We start from the raw sequence: 21,583 nt of genomic DNA, 5'->3' as shown, positions 1-21,583 counted from the left end.
TGGTTTTTCTCCCATTACTGAGACAGTACCCTCCTGAAATGTGAGGAGAGTAGATCTTAGAGTTCTTATCACGAGCAAAAAAAGTTTTGTAACTCTGTGCGGCAACTGAGTTCTCCTATAGAGTACTAGCTAAACATCTAAGTACTTTATACCTGGTTCTTTTTTTAAATCCTAGTATTATAAAGTATTAGACTTTATTTAAAGATTCCAAAGACCCTCCTTATATAGTGTTTTGTTGTTTCTTTTCATTAAAACTTTTATCTGAGGATGTAGAGACTAGTTGAGTTTTTTAATCTCTGATTCATTAAATATATACATTTTGATTTGATAAATACATATATACCCTTTTGATTAACGTATTTTGTTTTTCTTTTTTTTCTTGAGGTAAAATTGACATTCAGGTATACATCTTAATGATTTAGTATTTGTATATATTGCAAAATGGTCACCATAATCTGGTTAACTTCAATGACCACACATAGTTACAATTTTTTTTCCTTGTGATGAAAACTTTTTAAAAAAAATATATATTTTATTTATTTTCCACAGAGAGGAAGGAACCGGGATAGAGAGCTAGGAATGTCGATGAGAAAGAATCATCAATCAGCTGCCTCCTGCACACCCCCTACTGGGGATGTGCCCACAACCAATGTATATGCTCTTGACCGGAATCAAACGTGGGACCCTTCAGTCCGCAGACCGACGCTCTACCACTGAGCCAAACTGGTTTCGGCTCCTTGTGATGAAAACTTTTAAGATCTCTCTTAACAACTTCCAAATATGCAATATGGTATTACTATGTATAGTCACTACATTAAATCCCCATGACTTATTTATTTTGTAACTAGAAATTTGTACCTTTTGACCTCCTTCACCCTGTCTTTTGTTTCTTTTCTGTCGTTGTTTGTTTGTTTTCCCAAGCCACTGGATGTGGACAAAGATTCCTCTCTGGTGACTCTTTGTTATGGACTCTGTGTTCTGGGACGAAGAGCTCTGGGGACTGCATCCCACCATATGTCCAGGTAACGGCACTTCTGTTTTTAGGAAGGGATTGTGGGAAGCCGTCAGATCTAAGTCTGGAATCATCTTTCATGGAAGCATACTATGCTAATTTATTGCCAAAGACTCTTCAGATGTTGTATAGATCTTTTTGCTGAACATAGTTGAGTTCTAAGTGGTTAACAGAACTGGCTTTTAAAATTGACATATCTGTAGGCAGTTATTGATAGTGAGAATTTAATAGATTTGAGACATTTAAAAAATAATAACCCCATAACATCTCTTTGCTAACAATTTACCTTTTTAAAAAAATTTTTTCATTCTTCATTGCAATTTCTGCCAGAGCATTTATACTTTGAATATACACCGAATGGCCAAATTATTATGATCTCTGAGTGCATCATAATCCGGCCACTAAGTGTATATCCTATATAATAAAAGGCTAATATGCAAATTGTCCCCTCGATTGAGAGTTCTACCAGCAGGCAGGCCAGCCAACTGCCTATGTTCCCTCCCACTGGCCAAGCTGGCCGGACCCCATCCATGCATGAATTCATGCACCGGGCCTCTAATATATATACTGAGTGGTGAGGTTATTATGCTTTCAGAATCATAATAATCTTTCCACTCAGTGTAGTTGTACATTAGATTTTGGAACTCTAAATATAAACTGGGTTTCTTGACATATGCATCCAAATGAATTAGAATTAAGAAGTGCCATATATTTTAATTTTCATCTTTTCCATTAGCCCCTCCTTAATATCTTTTAACGTATACATACTCTTTGCCTGATGTTTATTTTCATGGACTCTATTATAGTGGTTCATAAACAGTGATCCCATACTCTGGTTTCTCTTCAGATCGCATAAATCTTTCGCCTTTTAATAAACAGTGATCCCAGGTCAAAAGGCCCTATTCCTTGTAATTCTGATTTAGGGGTGCTGACATTAGTTCTTAAAATCTCTATTTTTAAAACAATCTCACATAATTGTGATGCACAGCCAGACGTAAGAATCAATGTAACGTAAGACCGTTGTCAAAATATGTGAATGTTTTGTCTCCAATCCTAACAGTAATTTAGAGTCATTCCTCTATGGATTGCATGCCCTGTTCAAGGGAGATTTCCGTATTTCTTCAATTCGAGACGAATGGATCTTTGCTGACATGGAGTTACTCAGAAAAGTAGTAGTCCCTGGAATCCGTATGTCCATTAAACTTCATCAGGTAAGAAGAGAACATTTCTAACCCATTGCTATTAGTTAATGGTGCTTCTTTTGACTTCCAAATTGTTTCTTAGGTACCTTTTCAGAAATATTCTGATTTGAAACAAAGAAAAACATGATTCAGGGCAAGATTCTATATCTTAGAATCCCGAACCTATATTTCTTTTTCTTTCTTTTTTTCTTCTTTTTTAAATTCTTTTATTGATTTCAGAGATGAAGGAAGGAGGAGAAAGAGATAGATAGATCCATGATGAGAGAGAATCATGGATCGGCCGCCTCCTGCAAGTCCTGCACTGGGGATTGAACCCACACTCCGGTCATGTGCCCTTGACCGGAATCAAACCTGGGACCTTTCAGTTTGAAGTCCGATGCTCTATCCACTGAGCCAAACTGGCTAGGGCCCAAACCTATGTTTCTACCAGTAAATTTGAATATTAATATCTGGGCATGAGCCTGAGGACAAGTGTAAGCAGTGAGTGACAAACTGAAAACAAGCCTTTGGCCTGTGATGCTTGCTTTGACATCATGTGGTTGTAATGCACACCTCTTCCGTGTGAATGTTTGGTGACACTGCAGTGCAGCAGCATCTCAGGAGTCTCCTCAGTGCTGCTGTTACCGAGAGTTTCACTTCGCATGTTATATAGAATAACAGATGGTTAGGAAAGGTTTGGCACTAGTTTAATCCTAGGAAGGTAAAAAATTTAAAATGAGGCCTCACAATGCATATTGTCCTGGATCACTTGAAGAATATATTTTGAGCCCTAATCGGTTTGGCTCATTGGATAGAGCATAGGCCTGCAGACTGAAGGGTTTCCAGGTTCAATTCTGATCAAGAGCATGTACCTTGGTTGCAGGCACATCCCCAGTAGGGGGTGTGTGGGAGGCAGCTGATTGATATTTCTAACTCTCTATCCCTCTCCCTTCCTCTCTGTAAAAATCAATAAAATATATTTTAAAAAAGAATATACTTTGAAATTAAGTACAATAAGGCCTCACTTAATTTTGTCAATAGATTCTTGTAAACTGCAACATTAAGTGAAATGAAATGATGAAATCAGTTTTCCCAGAGGCTAATTGTTATAAACAATTGTTCCTATGGCATATTTCTAGTCACCAAAACATCACCAAACATCTAAATAAAGATTCAAAACACTTCTAGTATTAAATATTTGAGTAAATGTGAACTATTACATATCTATAATATAATAGTAAAAGCATAATAAGCTAATTAGACTGGCCATCCTTCCGGACATACTTCCAGACAAAGCTGGGGCTGCAAGGGAAGCCCAGGGCCTGGGCGACAGAAGGAAGCCAGTGCCAGCAGCCAGGGCAAGGAAGGCCTACTCTTGCATGAATTTCGTGCATAAGGGCTCTCGTATTTAAGAAAGATGAACAAAAACAAGTAAGGTAGTTATTTTCCAGCCTGATTATTATAGTTCAGGGTTGCAGGTGACTAGAACCTCTCCCAGCAGCTCAGGGGGCAAGGCAGACACCCACTCTGGACATTGAATTACAGTGCCCATGCGCAACCACACCTGTGATAACTCAGATGGGGACAATGGAGACAGGCCACTTCACCTCACGTGCACAGCTTTAGGAAGTGGGAGGAAACTGGAGTACCTGGAGAAAAACCACACAGATGTGGGGAGGATGTGCACACTCTACAGGCAGCAGGCCTGGCCGGGATCATCCTATAAAAGGGCAATATGCAAATTAACCATCACTCTGTCACAAAGATGGTGGCACCCATAGCCACAAGATGGCAGCACCCAGTCCCCTCAGCTCCACCGGAGTCCCCCAGTCCTGGTGGGGGGTGGCTGCTGAGAGCAGGCAGTGTGAGCGGAGAGCCTCTGGGCAGTGGCCAGGCCCCGCAGAGAGCAGAGAACCACGGGGAGTGGTCCTAAGCCATCAGGGCTCCCAGATTGGAGAGGGTGCAGGTTGGGCTGAGGGACCCATTCCCCATGCACGAATTTTGTGCACTGGGCCCCTAGTCAACATTATAATGAAATGCCACCATTCAAGGTCTTTTTGTACTGGCACTTGCTACTCTGTTCATTCCACTTGACAGAGTCATCAGATCTGATGATAGAGACCACATGAAAATACTCATTAAAATGCATCTGCTGTGCTCATATCTGATTGAATATTTTCCCCCCAAAATAAAAGATGAATAACTCTTCAAGTGATTTTTACTGTGATCTAAAGTACTGAAATGCAGTTGATGTCCCCTGTTATTGAGGAGTATTTCTAATGAGGGAAATATTATTTGAAAATCTCTGAAAAATGGAATCCTATTTTGAGGATGATGGGGAAAATATATATTTGGGAATCAAATAGAGTATCCATCTTCAGACTAGCTTTAGAGTTTGTGATAGAATTAAATGTATGTAAAAGAAAAAGGTAATAACTATAACTTAAATTTTTTATTCATTTAGTTTTTGTCCATCTGGTATTTATCCTTTTGTCTTGTGATGTCCTATGAATTGCCTAAGCCTGTAAGAAATTTTTACCGTAGTCCTAACTGGTTTGGCCTAGTGGATAAAGCGTTGGCCTGCGGACTGAAAAGGGTCCCAGGTTCGATTCTGGTCAAGGGCATGTACCTTGGTTGCAGGCACATCCCCAGTAGGAAGTGTGCAGGAGGCAGCTGATCAATGTTTCTCTCTCATCTATGTTTTTAACTCTTTATCCCTTTCCTTCCTCTCTATAAAAAAATAAATAAAATATATTTTTTAAAGAAATTTTTACTTTATAACATTTTATTTGAGCCAAACTGACTATAATGCTGGGAAGCAAGATTTCAAATGCTCCCTAAAATGTTTTTCAAATCAGGTTTCTCAAAAGGTACCAATTAAATATCTCTATGTAAGAATTACCTCTTTTGCCGAAACCGGTTTAGCTCAGTGGAAAGAGCGTTGGTCTGTGGACTGAAAGGTCCCAGGTTCAATTCCAGTCAAGGGCATGTACATTGGTTGCGGGCACATCCCCAGTGGGGGGTGTGCAAGAGGCAGCTGGTCGCTGTTCCTCTCTCATCGATGTTTCTAGCTCTCTATCCCTCTCCCTTCCTCTCTGTAAAAAATTAATAAAATATATATTTTTTTTAAAAAAAGAAACACCTCTTTTACATAGCATAATTATTTCACAGTTTCTAACAAGCATTTTCAGTTCATCCTAAACATTATGACAGAGAAGACACCGAGGCACAGGGTCCAAAGTCTCTGATGCCTTGGTCACTGCCTCTAGCCTCACGCTATTCGTGCTCTTGCCTGTTGCTTCGGGGTCTTTTCTCTCCACGTTCCTCTGGCTGAAGCACTATTGCCTGTAACAGTGCTTCTCTGCCCTATGATCAGGCCAACACTTGGAAACAGCACCCTCTCGCCATTAGCATGACTGACAACAAGCAGTGACAACCAGGGAGGGTGAGGTGGGGGAATCGGCCAGGAGCCATGAGGGCTGAGGAGGCAATAGAGAACACAGGTGCAACCTGAACGAGTTTTGTAATCCCTGTGCACCTTCGAGGAACATAGAGATGGACCTGTGAAGTAACAAATAACACCCATTCATTGACCAACACTTTTAGTCACATGTTGGATTGTCCATGAGGGATTATTGAGCAGGAAAAGATAAATATGTAAATCAATACTGTCATCCCCAAAGTTCATATGTTATATACTAACGAAAATCCACAAAAATGGACAATAGGTTTATGTATTAAAAGAAAGAATTAGTACCGGTACATACTTGTCATATGACCCAGCAATTTTACTCCTAGTTATTTACCCAAGAAAATAAAATAGATATCCACACAAACCAAATGTGCATAGCAGCTTTACTCATAATACCCCAGAACTGGAAACAACTCAAATGTCAATCAGTGGATGAACATACAAATTATGGGATTGCCACACGATAGAATAAGTTTACTAAACACTACAAAGAAATGAACTATTGTGAGTCACCTCAGCCTGAATGAGAACATAATGCAGAGCAGGAGAAGTCAGACATATGAAGAGCCTATATTGTATGATTTTACTTACATAAAATTAAAGCAGGCGAAATGAATCTATAGATTTAGAAAGCAGATCAGTGGTTGCTTGGGATATAGAGACTGAATGCCAAAAGGCAGGAAGGAGCCTTTGGGGTGATGGAAATGTTCTACATCTAGACTTGGCAGTGGTTTCGTGGGTGTGCATATTTGTCAAAGGGCAGCTAACTGCCTTCAGAGTGGGGGCATTTATTGTATGTAAATCATACCCCAAACTCAACTTAAAAAACTGTTATGTTCCCAGAGAGCTTAAAATATAGCTCATTACTGCAATACTACTTTTGTAAATTCCTCAATGCAACCCTATCCTCTAAATTTTAGCTAAACAAATATTTTTATATATTTTCTTAGTTTTCCTCACTCAAGTTGATTTTTTTTCATATATATATACATACATATATACATACACACACACACACACACACACACACACACACACACACACACATATATATATATATATGTATATATATGTATATATATATATACTGAAGTCCTGGTGTATGAAATTCGTGCATGGGGCCATGGGGGGGGGGGAGGTGTCCCTCAGCCCAGCCTGCACCCTCTCCAATCTGGGATCCCTCGAGGGATGTCCAACTGCCCTCTCACAATCCAGGACTGCTGGCTCCCAACCACTCGCCTGCCTGATTGCCCCTTACCGCTTATGCCTACCAGTCTGGTCATCCCCTAACCACTCCCCTGCCATCCTGATTGATGCCTAACTGCTCCCTGCCAGGCTGATTGCCCCTAACTGCCCTCCCCTGCAGGCCTGGTTCCCCCTAGCTGCCCTCCCTTGCAGGCCTGATTGCTCCCAACTGTCCTCCCTTACAGGCCTGGTCCCTTCTAACTGCCCAACCCTGCTGGCCATCTTGTGGTGGCCATCTTGTGTCCATATGGGGGTGTCCATCTTTGACCACATGGGGGCAGCCATCTTGTGTGTTGGAGTGATGGTCAAATTGCATATTACCTCTTTATATATATATCTGTTAAAGGATTATCTGTTAGCTATCAAAAACTAAAACTACATTAAAAAATCTCTAAAATTGTGTTTCTTACTAACCAGGCACTTTTCACATAAAGCCATGTCTCTAGAATGATTCTAAAACCCATGTTATCCTGCTTCTCACTAGTTGAGATATGGCTCATAGTTGTGAGCTTTAAGACAAATGAAGGCTCCTAGTCCTAGAAAAACTAGTGGAATCTTCCCTGAACAACCTCTTCATCTTAATAACCATTCATTTGATAAAGAGGCATTTAATATTACCATATGCAAAATTCCATTGCAGTTTGTAAGGATGAAACAAAGAAGTATATGAAATGTATCTTCCATTCAGAAACCTATAAATAAACAGAAGATGCAGGACAGGTACCCAACTAACCATAATGCAAATCTGAATTTCTGAAATGGTGTGCTATTAAGGAAGCACAAATAAAACATTGGCTGCCTTCACATTTGTAACTGAGAGGTTGACAAATTTTCACTCACGTGTGTGCTGTTTGAAGGGGAGGTGAGGGGGAGCAAGAATGCAGTATCCCCAAGGATGCACATCCAAGTTTGAGGGCTAGCCTGCATGGAATAATAAAAGCATTCACTATGTATATGAATAATTCTTCATAATGTAATTAGTTCTCCAATACACTATTTCATCGCACTCTTACAAAAACCTTGCCAAATTTGTTTGCAGATAATGCTTTCACTCACAAATGTAAAACGGGCTCAAAGAGGTTTAGCTGCTTCCTAGGTTTAGCTGGTAAAACCGGGACTTAAACACATTTTTTAAAAGAGTATTTCTCATATACTTTATGTATAATAATATTAATGTGTGCTGATATGAAATTTTCATTTAGTAATTGATTTCATTTAGTAATTAGTATAGAAGTTTTTATAATCCTGGAAATCATTCTCTTCTTTTTCTAAAAATTTTTTATTCTTGTGTATAGGATCATTTCACTTCTTCAGATGAGTATGATGACCCCACTGTGCTCTATGAAGCCATTGTATCTCATGAAAAAAACCTCGTAATAGCCCACGAAGGCGACCCTGCTTGGCGAAGTGCAGTCCTAGCCAACTCTCCCTCCTTGCTTGCCCTGCGGCATGTCATGGATGATGGCACCAACGAGTATAAAGTCATCATGCTCAACAGACGCTACCTGAGCTTCAGGGTCATTAAAGTAAGTTTTCCAGGCATTAATTTGCATCTGAGAAAATTGCAACTTAGATAACCATATCCAAACTTTTAAAAAGTAGTTGAAACTCTTGGAGAAAAAAAAATGATGACCATATTTCATTAGCATTTATTGTTTATAAGCACTTAATTTTATTTTGTCAATAATTTAGTCTGTCCTCCGACATTTTTTCACGTGCTATAAAGCCTTAACATTTTTTGCTTATTTCTATTTTGGTAGTTTTAAAATCTATTTCATTTGCTATTTGGGCAGAATCTCTTAAACATCAATTCCATATTGCTAATATGATGGGATTCCTAGGTTGCAAAATACTTCTGTAGCTTATACTGGCCAGTCAGTGGTTCACTTTAACATTTCCTTGGGCTTTGTTTTTGTTGTTGTTGTTGTTGTTAAACGTCTTAGGACTTTAAGAGGCTTAATCTCTGAAATTTTATTTTGATAATTTATAAAGGTTATTTTTTTTCACTAATTCATTTAATCAAGCCCCAAAGTCACAAACATCCTTTAAACTAAAAATATTGTTACTTCTGATTCAAAAAAATATCTCATTTACAAAATTCAGTGCTCCACTGATTTGGAAAATGAAATGGACTACATTTTACTTGGTATTTTTATAAGACATAGCAGAAGTCCTCTGTGCCTTCTGTTTAACATTCTGTGCATGACAATGGAAAATGGTTAACTCCTGTGTAGACGTGACCTGTTTGTTTCCTGCCTTTTACAGTTGGTCATCATGCCTTTTGTATCCCTCCCATTTCTGCGCTTCTGTTTGTATGAATTTCATTCTTAGCCCCATGATCTAATCCCCATGTGATCTGGTTTTCAGGTGAATAAGGAATGTGTCCGAGGTCTTTGGGCTGGGCAACAGCAGGAGCTTGTATTTCTACGGAACCGTAACCCCGAGAGAGGCAGCATCCAAAACGCAAAGCAGGCTCTGAGAAACATGATAAACTCATCTTGTGACCAACCTATTGGCTACCCGATCTTTGTCTCACCCCTGACAACTTCTTACTCTGACAGCCATGAACAGCTTAAAGGAATTCTTGGGGGACCTATCAGTTTGGGAAACATCAGAAACTTCATAGTGTCAACCTGGCACAGGTGAGCCACTGGGTGGTGGTGTGTCCTGACCTTCGAGCTAGACAGTGTGCATTAGTGTCACCTGGAAAATTTGTAGGGGAAATACAGGTGCCACAGCACAATATAAACCTATCTGAACTTCAGGAAGCAGAGACGGAGCATATACTATATATCTTTAGACTCTTATTAGGTAAATCTAATGTGCAGCTCCGGTGAAAAGCCACTGCTATAGCATTTAGTACAGTTTTGAATAGTTCCCTTTGTTTAATGTTTTTGCCCTGTTTGCAGGATATCGCTGCCATTAGAACGTGTGGGTCAGCAAACAGGACAAATTACAGAAAAGCATGAGGAACTTGTGCACATCGATTGCTTTCTTCTATCTGCTGTACTCCGTTCCAGCAGTAGGGGGAGCACAGTGCATGTGAAACTCCTGGTTGTACAGTGCAGAGACACTATGCTGTTTTCCCAATCCAGTCATCACTCCAAGCTCAAATCTGTAGTCTGTCTTCAGGAATCCACATGATTTTGTCCTGTAAATTGTGGTGTATGGTGTAGGAACATCTATTTTGATGACAAGTGAAGGAAAAAAAATCTTAGAATATTATTTTCAATTTCTTAAGAGTTCATATCCTTAAATCAGAGCTTAAGAAATATAGGATCTGGGATTAGAGCAATAAACTTTCAATTAGGTGTTTTTAAATTCTTCTAGAAATACCAACATTAAAGAGTAAGGTTTTATCATTTTAAAACAGTCCCTGTCCACGCAAAAAGAAGAACACAAACCGGGGTAGTGTCAAAGAAATATTTATTTCCCCCCCCAAAAAATACATGTTGTGCTGGAATTGCCGTGTTTGTCCAGGACTGAGGGTTTTTCCAGGATGCAGGATTTTCAGTGCTTAAACCAAGACAGTTGTGGGCAAACCAGTTCAGTTGGTCCATGTTACACATAAAAAATAAACAAATGAAAGAAGGAGGAATCATCACAGCAGCTCCCTTCAGGTGCACTGCAGCATAAGCTGGGTTTCACTTGATTACATAAGGTTTCAGGTGTTGCAGACTTAGAGGCACTGAGTAGACACTGGCAAGAATTCTGTTTCCAGTTGTGATCTTAACGTCACAACTATTATGTGCAGTTCTTCCTGTAGTGTAGAAGGATGATAGAGTGTAGAACGCTGAACCAATTGGGAAGTATCGAGGCAGTGAATGTAAGAGAATATGAAAACAGACTTTTTGTCCCTAATATTGATTACACCTTAAAGTAGCGGTGTCGAACTCAATCAGAGAAGGGGCCAAAATCTAAAATCCAGCCTAAATCGAGGGCCGAATGGTTTACTGAACAGTCATAAACTGACAATGTCATAAACTGACAGCGGAGTGCAGTGATGACAGCGCGGTGCGGGCCACATTGCAAGGCCTGGCCGGCCGGATTTGGCCCGCGGGCCTTGTGTTTGACACATGTGCCTTAAAGACTTTCAAAAGTGACCATTAGTAGCCTTAAGCATTCAGAATAGCTAAGAAAGAATAAAGTACCTCCCTAGAAGTGATCGTGGGGTAATGCTTCCTGCTCTGGTGTTTGCTCCTAGGTTGAGGAAAGGTTGTGGGGCTGGATGTAACAGTGGTGGCAATATTGAAGATTCCGATACCGGAGGGGGAACTTCATGCGTTAGCAACAATGCAACAATTGCCAACGACCCCCACAGCACCGTGTCCCAAGGAAGCGTCGGAAACACAGGCCGGGGATCTGGAGCAGGTCTCCACCCGCCCGTCACAGCTCATCCACCAACACTCGGTAATGTGCAACAAAATTACGTGAGCGGTGTGAACCTCTTAGTTGTGGGCCTCAGTTACTATACAGGGATAAAGAGGAGGACATATTTATCTACTTGGAAATATATAAATAGAGCCTTTTATTTGATTCGCAGTTGGATCTTATCCTGTTCGTTCATAATAATCGGTTTATGTGTGTAAATATATATTCTTTGAAATATTTCTTTGAAAGTATCCTTTTTAAAGGCTAGTAATATTGAATTAACATAATTTATTCAACTTCTCTATTGGACAATGATTTGGTTTCTTCTGAATGTTATAATAATCTTTATATAAATCTTTGTAATCACATACTATTTTTGTAGGCTGGAGACTTTAAAAATGGAATCACTAAGTCAACGTTTATGAGAATATTTAAGACTCACAATATATCATGCTAAAATCTTTTCAGAAAGTTTTTTTTTGTTTGTTTGGTTTTTTTTTTTTGGTTTTTTTTTTTACCAATTGTGTATTCTTGCCAGTCATGCATAGCAATGCCCACCTGGTAAACTGTCCACCAGCTCTGAGTGTTACCAGGTCCCACCTCGCTCCCTGCATGCTCAGAGGGACAGGAGAGAGGTGGTCTTTAATTTCTTATTTTAATTTGTTTTGTTCTGATTTCTGAGATTGGATGCTTTTAAATGAGATTACCAGCGATTCCTCTTTCTAAAGTGTCCGTTAAGTGTCTTGCCCATTTTTCTATTCACTTATCTTTTTCTCATTTTTATTTGTATATTCTGATTTGAACTCTTGGTCAGTTTTCCATATTACAGATGTCTTTTCCATTGTCTCTTGGCTTTCCATTTTCTTCCTGTGAAGAGTGGCTTGCTGCCTTTTGATGAGATGTTCTTAATTTTAGTGTAGAGCAATTTACTGATCTTTTCTTTTATACTTAGTGCTTTTTGTAGCCTATTTAAGAAAAATTATAAATTTTCTGCAGGCAGTATAGCTTGTCATTGGAATAGATTGTGAGGATATTAATACTATACCTTTAGAAATAGTTCCAAATATTTCATTTTTTCATTCCATGAGGTATTTTTTTTTTAGCTGACTTACCTTTTTTAAAAAATCTATGTTTATTGATTTCAGAGAGGAAGGAAGAGGGGGAGAGAGAGAGAAACATCCATGATGAGAGAGAAACATGGATTGGCTGCCTCCTGCAATCCCCCACTGGGGATCGAGCCTACAACCCGGGCATGTGCCCTTCACCGGAATTAAATCTGGGATCTTTCAGTTCGTAGGTGGACGCTCTATCCACTGAGCCAAACCGGCTAGGGCTAACTTACCTTTTACATGCGATCTGTAGCCCACCTCATATGCAGCAGGAATCAGATTTCATGTTTCCATTGGCTGGTCGGTGACTCAGCACCGTCCTTTCCCTGCAGCTGCATGGGGAGCAGATGAAGTCAAGACATTTACCTCAATTTTAAAAAATCCAGTGGCACTGGAACTGTTAAGATTCTGAATAGGTATATAATTAACATTTCATAGGTTGCTCTTTTCCTTCTGAGCAAAAGCTGAAAACCATCAATGTGCTTCTTTAAATGTACCTTTCTCTTACATTGGTTACTCTTTATTTTCAGATAAAAAGTGCCTATTGCTATTTTTTCAATATCATTAATAATTATCATTTTTTAATATGCTTTTTATTGATTTCAGAGAGAGGAAGGGGGGGGAGAGAGAGAGAGAGAGAAAGAGAGAGAAACATACATCAGTGATGAGGGATGATCATCGATTAGTTGCCGCAGCCCAGGCATGTGCCCGGAGTGGGGATCGAAACGTGACCTTTTGGTTCAAAGGTTAATGCTGAACCACTGAGCCACACTGCTGGGCTATAATTATTTTCTAATAATCTTCACATCACTATGAGCCAGGAAAAGGACAAATCTGAAGAATCATATTAAATCACTTGAAAAAGAACACAGAAAAACCTATTCAGTATCACCGGTAATTCATAGTTATAAGTAACCCCTTAATATCTATGAAGATTATAGTGTCATTGATAGGCACTGCAGCTTGTCATTGGAATAGATTGTGAGGGTATTAGTACTATACTTTGAGAAATGGTTGTAGAGCTTGCCACATAATAGGTTCTTACTAATATTTCCATGAGATATCTCATTTCTGATTATTGAAGAATTCTTGTTATTCTAAAACAGCGGTCACCAGCCTTTCGGACCTCATGGACCACCTTTGGTCCGTGGACCATCAGTTGGTGACCATTGTTTTAAAATATATCTGTGAAACTTACAGGATTTATCCCAACCTTAAATCCTGATATTTACTGTAAATTATTTGGTCATCTTTCTTTTGCCTCACAATTTGAATTTTAAAATGCTTCAGTAAATTAAATTAATGTTTTAAAAATAATACAAGAAAGCAGATCTCAGATATTTATTTCTTTTTAACAGTTTTTAATTTTTAGGAATAAGTGTTAAAGTCAAGTAATTGCTTAAGGGAGAAAGTGTTAGAGGCTACAAAAAACAAAAACAAGAAAAGAACTGTTGGACTCATTCCACTTAGAATGTGTTGTTGTCTGTCCCCTAGGCACCAGCCACAGCACTCACTCCGTGCAGTCAGGCCTGGTCCGACAGTCCCCAGCGCGGGCCTCCGTGGCCAGCCAGTCTTCCTACTGCTACAGCAGCCGGCACTCGTCCCTCCGGATGTCCACCACAGGATTCGTGCCTTGTCGGCGCTCCTCTACCAGTCAGATATCGCTTCGGAACTTACCGTCCTCCATCCAGTCCCGCCTCTCCATGGTGAACCAGACGGAGCCCTCGGGTCAGAGCGGCATGGCCTGTGTGCACCATGGCCTGCCTTCTTCCAGCAGCTCCAGCCAAAGCATCCCGGCCTGCAAGCATCACACTCTCGTGGGCTTTCTTGGGACAGATGGGGGCCAGAGCAGTGCTGCTGATGCACCGCCAGGCAACACCTTAAGTCCTGCCAATAATGCACACGCCAAAAAGGGGGAGGTGGTTTACAGAGTCCAGGTGAGTGAGCCCGGGTTCCTCGTGCACTGTTTCTCCTGCGCATTTTATTTTCTGTTTGTGGAGGGAAGGGCTCTGGTGAAAATAGTCTCCTGTCACTTAGTGTGAAGACTGGAAAATCTCTGCTAGTGTGTGACTGAAAGCAAGCAGTTCTTCAGTGGTGATGTGTTCCCGCCCAGCGGCGGTTGTGTGGCCATGGCAGAATGTCTACCAGGAGGCTGAGAGGAATTTGGGAGGTGGTTCTTTAGATTGTTTTTTATTCCATTACTTGAGGCCCAGTGCCCAAATTCATGCACCAGTGGGGTCCCTCGGCCTGGCCTGCGGTATCAGGCCAAAACTGGCTCTCCAACAATCCCCCGAGGGATCCCAGATTGTGAGAGAGCACAGGCCAGGCCAAGGACTCCACCCATGCATGATTGGGGCCGGGGAAGGACCGCAGGTGGGCTCCAAGGCGTGTCTGGCCTGACTCGCTCAGTCCCGATTGGCCGAACCCCCAGCAACAAGCTAACCTACCTATCGGAGCATCTGCCCCCTGGTGGTCAATGCATGTCACAGCGATCATGCGGCCTTAGCATATTATTAGCATATTATGCTTTGCGGCCAGACACTTAGCATATTAGGCTTTTATTATACAGTTTAGGCAGTAGAGAACTTGAGACACAAAGAGTCCTGTGAAATTTTGTTTGGGATTATATAATTTTTCATCTTCAAGAGAAAAATTAATTAGAAATTATCTATATTTACAATATAGATTGTGGATCCCAGTCAAATTCTGGATGGAATCAACCTGTCAAAAAGGAAAGAGCTGCAGTGGCCTGATGAGGGTATTCGGTTGAAAGCTGGGAGAAACAGCTGGAAAGACTGGACACCTCAGGAAGGCATGGAAGGCCATGTAAGTTTTCCTGTGAAGCTGGCTGCCTGGTCCTCTGACTTCTTTGTAGCCTGGTTAACTTGTATGCATGTTTTCAGTTGACTTATGTCCTTATGTTTAATTATCATAGAATTGCTACCTCTAGTCTTAAGCAAAGGTAAGAGCTCCTGAGCATGTTCAAGGTCTCTGCCACTAACATGTTGTTTCATTCTGAACCACTAGGTGATTCACCGATGGGTGCCTTGCAGCAGAGACCCAGGTACTAGGTCCCACATCGACAAGACAGTACTTCTGGTCCAGATTGATGATAAATACGTGACTGTGGTCGAAACCGGGGTACTAGAACTTGGGGCTGAAGTGTGAGCCAGTGTTTTGTAACTACGTTTCTTGCCCCTGTCAATTCTGAGACGTTGGAGAAAGAGAGCGAGAGCAGAGGATGCCTGCAGGGTTCGTTCCATCCCAAAGGAGAGCCTCAACACAGAGACACCGAGTGGGCTTGGCTAAGCACCTCTCCTTCGCCCTTCGCCCTGACTCCTGTCACTGTCTTCATCCCCAAATAAAGCTAAAATATTTTTTTAAGTTAGCTGCTGAGAAAACATTTTGCATGAAGGATCAAGTTCTGTTAAAATATATCCTTTAAAAGTTTTTTCATATTCATTGCCTATGCTTTAAATCAACAAACTCTTGATTTCTAAATTATGCCGATATTATACTTTCTAATTTCTTTGCCAAAAATAATTGCCATGTTTTGTTATAGAACATGAAATCCATTTACTTTGATTTTTAAAAACAGATCCGTGTAGAAACCTTCAGTTGGACATAGAGCAGTATAAAGGCTTAATGTACAGTGAGAGACTATGAACAGACATATTTATCTTATTCCTTGAGCTCTAAAAACTTTAAGAAAAACTGCACTAATTTTTTACAACAATGCACTAAAATCTGAGATTTCTCAGAACATTTATTTATATATGAAAATAAAATGCCATTATTTAAATTGACTTTGGGATTAACCCCTTCCCCTCCCTTATAAACATCCGTATCAGGAACTATGCTGCCCAGAACATTGGAGTCCGTCTTTAAAAGGAGGACTAGCATCATGATTGACATTTCCCGGAGACAGCGGTCAGTGGGCGGGTCCTGCCACACTCCGCCAGCTCCTGAGTCCGCATCGCAGGCGAGCCCAGCGGCAGTCCCCGGTCCCTGCTGCTCTCGCCGGCACACCCTCTGGGCCAATCGTGGGAAGAAAACACTTGTGCTTTTCAAAGAAGATGAGTGTCCAGGAATTTAAAGAGAGGATTGATTGCTTTTTATTTTAAGAATTCTTGAAGTTATTTACATGCAGTTCAGTTAATCAAGTAAAATTTTTTCAAACAAAATTATCCAGATGGTGCAGTTCTTATTGTTATATCCCTCTTTAATAACTCCTTTAATTTTCCTCTCCTTTTTCTATTACTTGAATTTTATTTCCTGTAATTTATAGTGTTTAGCTGTAATTTGAAATATTTATAACTGTAAATTGACTCAATTCATATGTTGTCTCATAACGTAAATTTTATTTTTTTAAATGCATGTATTCAGGGAAATTTATATGATTTACAATTGGGCTGGGTGGGAACTGCAATTTAGATTTGTCAACTGTTGGCATTTTTTAAATCCTTCTGAAAATTTTCCCTCGTTAAGTGAAAAAGAAGACTGTACATTTCTTCTGAGCGTTTCAGGGCAGTCGTCTTTCTGCCGCCTGGATGGACAGTCAGAAGGAGGTGAAATTAATCTTCATCAAGCATTCTGTGTAATCCAGTATATCCCAAGTATTAATGTTTCAGCCCTAGGCGCCAGCCCAGTGCAAGTACTCACTGGCCACTGTGCCTACTGGCTACCGTATTGGACATCGTAGGTTTAAAGTATCTTTTTTTTGAGGTGACAGGAGAGAGAAGCTGTTTTTCCTACCAATTGTAACATAGATCTTACAGTGTAGCATAACACTTCAGTAGAAGGAATGAGAACTAAGGAAGGAAATAAATAAATGCTGCTTACTGCATTTCCACTCAAAACCTATTTTTCCTTTTTCTAATTTAGCATTCTTGTTGCTAAATTCAGGACCCAATGTGCCTTGTGTTAACATTTCCAGACTTCACACTTTGTAAAATTTACTGTTTAAAAACATTTGTCAAGTGATTTTCTAAACCTTTGCACAAAGGTACCCTTTCTAAATTGGCCAATCAAAATGTGTTTCCCTGATCCTGTCACTATCCTGTATTTGCCTTTTTTTTTTTTTTTTTTTTTTTTTTGGCAGTTCTTGTAGTATGCCATTAAAGTTCAGGCTCTTTCTTCTTTCTTTCTGAAAATATATATGCTTACCTATGTATATTTATTTAAAATCTCACAGGAACTTTGCTCCCTATTGCCTGTCCCCTTTCTGAAATAAAAGTGATCTTTTTATGGTCGTTACCTCGGTGAGAAGATAAGTATTAAATGCTACTAAATACTAATATTTAGTATTAAGTGGAAAATAATTCACTTTCCTACATCTACACACACAAAATCTGAATTTCAGATGATTCAGTCAGAATGGCCAGAATTACTTTTATTCCTAGTCCCCCCACCTGTTACCCTCAATGATACACTCACTCCTAAAAGTCAGATTTCAAATGCCAGACTAAATTTTATATGGAACACATTTATTGCATCTTGATTTGGGGTAGCAACTAGTGGACATTTTCCTCAAAACAAGTTGGATTTTGTTATCAGATAGCCCCTTAGTCAAGTTTTGTGGATCAAGAGCCATGTTGTTTTTTTTAAGCCTAAAATTAGGAGTCTTTTACAAATTATAGTACTTTTCTAATAACTTTATTAGGGGAAATGGTGACAAATGAAGAAACATTTATTTCTTAAGAATAATTTGACCTAAATTATTAAATAGGAATAGACATCCTTCAGTTAAATTGATCAGACATGTCTTATTCTACCCCCGCCCTTCACAACAGTGAGCCGTTTCGATTCCTGCCTCACGTTTTCATCAATGTGTGAGACCAGCAGACATGGTGTCTATGCTTCACAGTTGCAAAACTTCTAGAGTTCTAAAAGTTGAAAGTAAAAATATGAAATTAAAACACTAGTATTTTATTTATTTCCTTTAAATAGAGTTTCATTAATACCTTTTGTTGTTGTTTGATTTTATTTTTTCCCCCTTCGAAAGGAAGTCCTGGATGATATATAATTATTAGCTTCTCCTTGTTTCCTCTCATTTAGAGGTAAAATAATTTTGTAATTCAAAATTAAGCTTTTAGTTAATCTTTCAGCTTATAAGTTGGTGTGAGCCCTCTTTTTACACCATTTTTTCAATACTTGATAAGACTTTAAACGGTCACTTTTTTTCTAAAGAACCAATTTTTTTTTTTTTAAGAGCCTAGATTAATATGTTGATATTTAAGGGGTATGGGAGAGTAGGTGGTAAGACTATATTTTTATGGTAAAAGGAGATTAGCTACCTTCCAGGAAATTAGTGAACAACCTTCTCTTGAGTTTCCAGTACTGGTCAGTTAACTTCCATTAGGTTTGAAGTATTTTTAAAGGTATTTCAAGTATATCTGAGCTGCTTCTAGTAATCTTTGAAACAAGTAGACTGTCTCTGTTATGAGATAAGGAAAATTCCTCTGTACTAGATGTCAGGCAATGAAAATACAAGTCTTTATGTAGGAAAAGACATATCGTTAAGAAGATGTTAACTCTCTTTCTGGGTTGGTTTATTTTTACATTTTGTATCAAAATACAAAGAACAGCCTCAGATCTCGGCAAGGGTAGCTTGCTCCCCCTTAGTAAAGTCTGCCTTGCGTCTGAGCAGCAGCCTCCGCCCCCCGAGAAAACCTTCATTTGGTGGATGGCTGCCTTCAGTGGTTCATCCAGAACTGGGTCTTTATGATTTGCCCAGAGTCTAAAATTACCTTTTTCTTTTAGTTAGCTTTCAAACATCCTTCCTCCTAAATATGTGGTGTGAGAAAAAGCTGGCTGTGACATGGGGTGAGAATCCGTTGAGTTTGTATTTACCGGCTGCTCCACTGTAAACCGCAGCCCGGGGTGTTCATTGCTTTTGTGCTCATCTTCATTGCTTCCTCATGAGTAGGGACAAAGGCCCCTCCCGTTATTTTCAAGTCCTCAGTCTTCATTCTTAGTTTTGTTGTTGTTGTTGTTTATAGTGTAATGCGATCATATAAAATTACTTTGCCTGGACACAAATGAAATATAAAGCAACAATGTTTATTTAGAGGCTTTTCCTTCATTCCAGGAAGTGTGGGGAGAATAATGAAAGGCGGTGAGGGCCGAGATGACACTTGGAGCCGGCTACTGGACTCAGGCTTCCTGTGTCAGGCGCAGGGAGAAAGGAGCTCTGTTGATCTGGAAGAAGGAAATTAGCTATCATATGTATTTGTGCACTTTACATTTTAATAGGACAGTGGATATGCACAGTGGGTTGTTTAAGTATTAGGAAACCAGCTTCTCTTTGTTTCTCTTTTAAAAAAAAATATAGCTGATATACATTTAGGCCTCATTTTTAACTTGTTAGATATTTAGGTAAGAGCTGTGGTTGAAAAGAAATTTATATACAAATAGTTCTGGCAGGTGTGTGAATGGAGCATTAATTTTGCTTAAAAACGGAAGTATGATTTCTGACTTGAGTCACCTCATCAAAATAATCTAAAGACTTATGTGTGATAAGAATTTCTCTCAGTTGTGTGTCAGCCACGCACTCTCTCTGGATCAGAGTGGGTACGTGGGTGAGCTGATCTTCATTATCTGCCATTTGACGGAAGCCACGTATCACTCTGTGGGGAACCAGAGCTGGCAGCCATTGCAGGGTCAGTGGCAGCTCTGTCCTGAGACTGGGCCTTTCTCTAAGATTCCACTTCCCTTCTTAGGCCCCAGCTCCGCACCTGACAGTTTGGGATTCCGTGGGGCCAGGCTAAGGAACAAAGGTCACCTGAGGTTATGGTGGGGGGAAGAGGGTGTTACGAGCACAGATGGGGTGATAACCTGGAACTCGAGACACAGGAGCAGTGAGAATGACTGGGGCTTAGTGTCCTTGTGGTTCAGCAAGATTTTCTAGATTACGAAGCTTGATTCTACAACCAGAATGACAGCAATGGGGGCACAGTCATGTCTGCTTATGCTTTTTAAGAGCTTGTAGTTTAAATAAAAATAAATAGCAAAAACTGATTACCTTAGCCCTTTATGAGCCTGGCCGTGCGCTCCGCCGGAGGAAGTGGGAGGAGGATGTAAGGAAGGCAGTGGCCTTCTCTGTCTGGTCACGGGCTCCAAGAGGGCCCATTGCCTCTACCAGCATCCAGTGTAAACCCAAGATGAGAAAATGTACTCGTGTGTGTGTGTGTGTGTGTGTGTGTGTGTCCCCGAGTGTTTGTTATTCTAAACAGTTTGTAAATATTGCAGTTGTTTAAAATGGAAAATAAAAGCTGAGATTGTATTTTTTTTCTTTGCAAATATATTGCATAAAAAATACAGTATTGACAGTGGATAAAACACTGAGGAAATAAATTTTTTTCCATTTTGCCTTTTGTCCATTTTTGTCAGATTAAGAAAAACTAGCATGTGCCATGTTAAATTCTGCATAATATATTTTAAAAACATGTGCTTGGTTCTGAGTCATTTGAAACATTTGGCCTATAAACAGGTGATTCATCTTACAATAGAAATGTACATAATTCAAAATGTATCATAGGTAGGCCAGACTCCTCAGCTAAAACCCTCAACCAGTGAAAGATACACGGATCTCTGCAACATTCTGCATGCCCGCAGGATCTGGTTAAAATGCAGTCACATCATTTATTATTTAAAAATCAGTATTTCCTCTTCAGTCACAACACCGTGGGTTTTTCCATGTTTTCTTCGGGCAGTTACTTGACTCCTATATCAGATGTGGCTCTCTGAGTGGTGTAGCTGTGGTAACAGCAGACATAGCCAGTGCAGGGTCCTTTTCCAGCACCAAGTTTAGCCTGTTTGTTCTAAATGGAACAAAATCCCCATTGATAGTCTAAGCACTGAAATGTGTTCCAGGTAAAAGCTAAGTGAACTGTTATCTGTTCTTTATCCCCCCCCCCTTTTTTTTTTTGAGCTGGGAGGGGTATTTAGAGAAATAAAGTGGTTTAATTACTGGAAAACAGTCCACATGCTTATGATTAATTTTGTGTGACCATAGACCTTTCCTTTGAAAACATGGGGCCAGAGGTCAGGTGTCAAAAAGTTGCTTCATTGTGGTAATGTCTTTTCCCCTGGAAACCAGAAGACTGTCCAGTTCCACAAGTCCCAGCATGTCTCTAGTCGATACTCTGTCAGCATATATGTCAGCCTCTGGAGAGCAAGTCAGAAAGGACAC

The 21,583-nt window shown here is 39.9% G+C and overlaps 1 protein-coding gene across 6 annotated transcripts in view; it reads left to right on the top strand.

The window, feature by feature from the left end:
- The window catches only part of PCNX1 (pecanex 1), a 145,769-nt gene extending 125,011 nt beyond the window's left edge, over positions 1-20,758 (top strand). For all 6 annotated transcript variants that reach the window (XM_084891969.1, XM_084891970.1, XM_084891973.1 and 3 more), the window contains 8 exons: positions 922-1,022; positions 2,073-2,223; positions 8,206-8,436; positions 9,278-9,552; positions 11,115-11,320; positions 13,885-14,327; positions 15,076-15,216; positions 15,418-20,758. In XM_084891969.1, coding sequence (XP_084748095.1) covers positions 922-1,022; positions 2,073-2,223; positions 8,206-8,436; positions 9,278-9,552; positions 11,115-11,320; positions 13,885-14,327; positions 15,076-15,216; positions 15,418-15,558 — 1,689 coding nt within the window. In that variant the 3' untranslated portion in view covers positions 15,559-20,758. The remainder of the gene's footprint in view (positions 1-921; positions 1,023-2,072; positions 2,224-8,205; positions 8,437-9,277; positions 9,553-11,114; positions 11,321-13,884; positions 14,328-15,075; positions 15,217-15,417) is intronic.
- The last annotated feature ends 825 nt before the right edge of the window (positions 20,759-21,583 follow it).

The sequence above is a fragment of the Pipistrellus hanaki genome (genome assembly GCF_964339955.1).
Source record: "Pipistrellus hanaki genome assembly, chromosome: 1".
Taxonomy (NCBI): Eukaryota; Metazoa; Chordata; class Mammalia; order Chiroptera; family Vespertilionidae; genus Pipistrellus; species Pipistrellus hanaki.
Note: the sequence above shows the minus strand (reverse complement) of the source record. Positions and strands in the feature narration are given on the sequence as shown.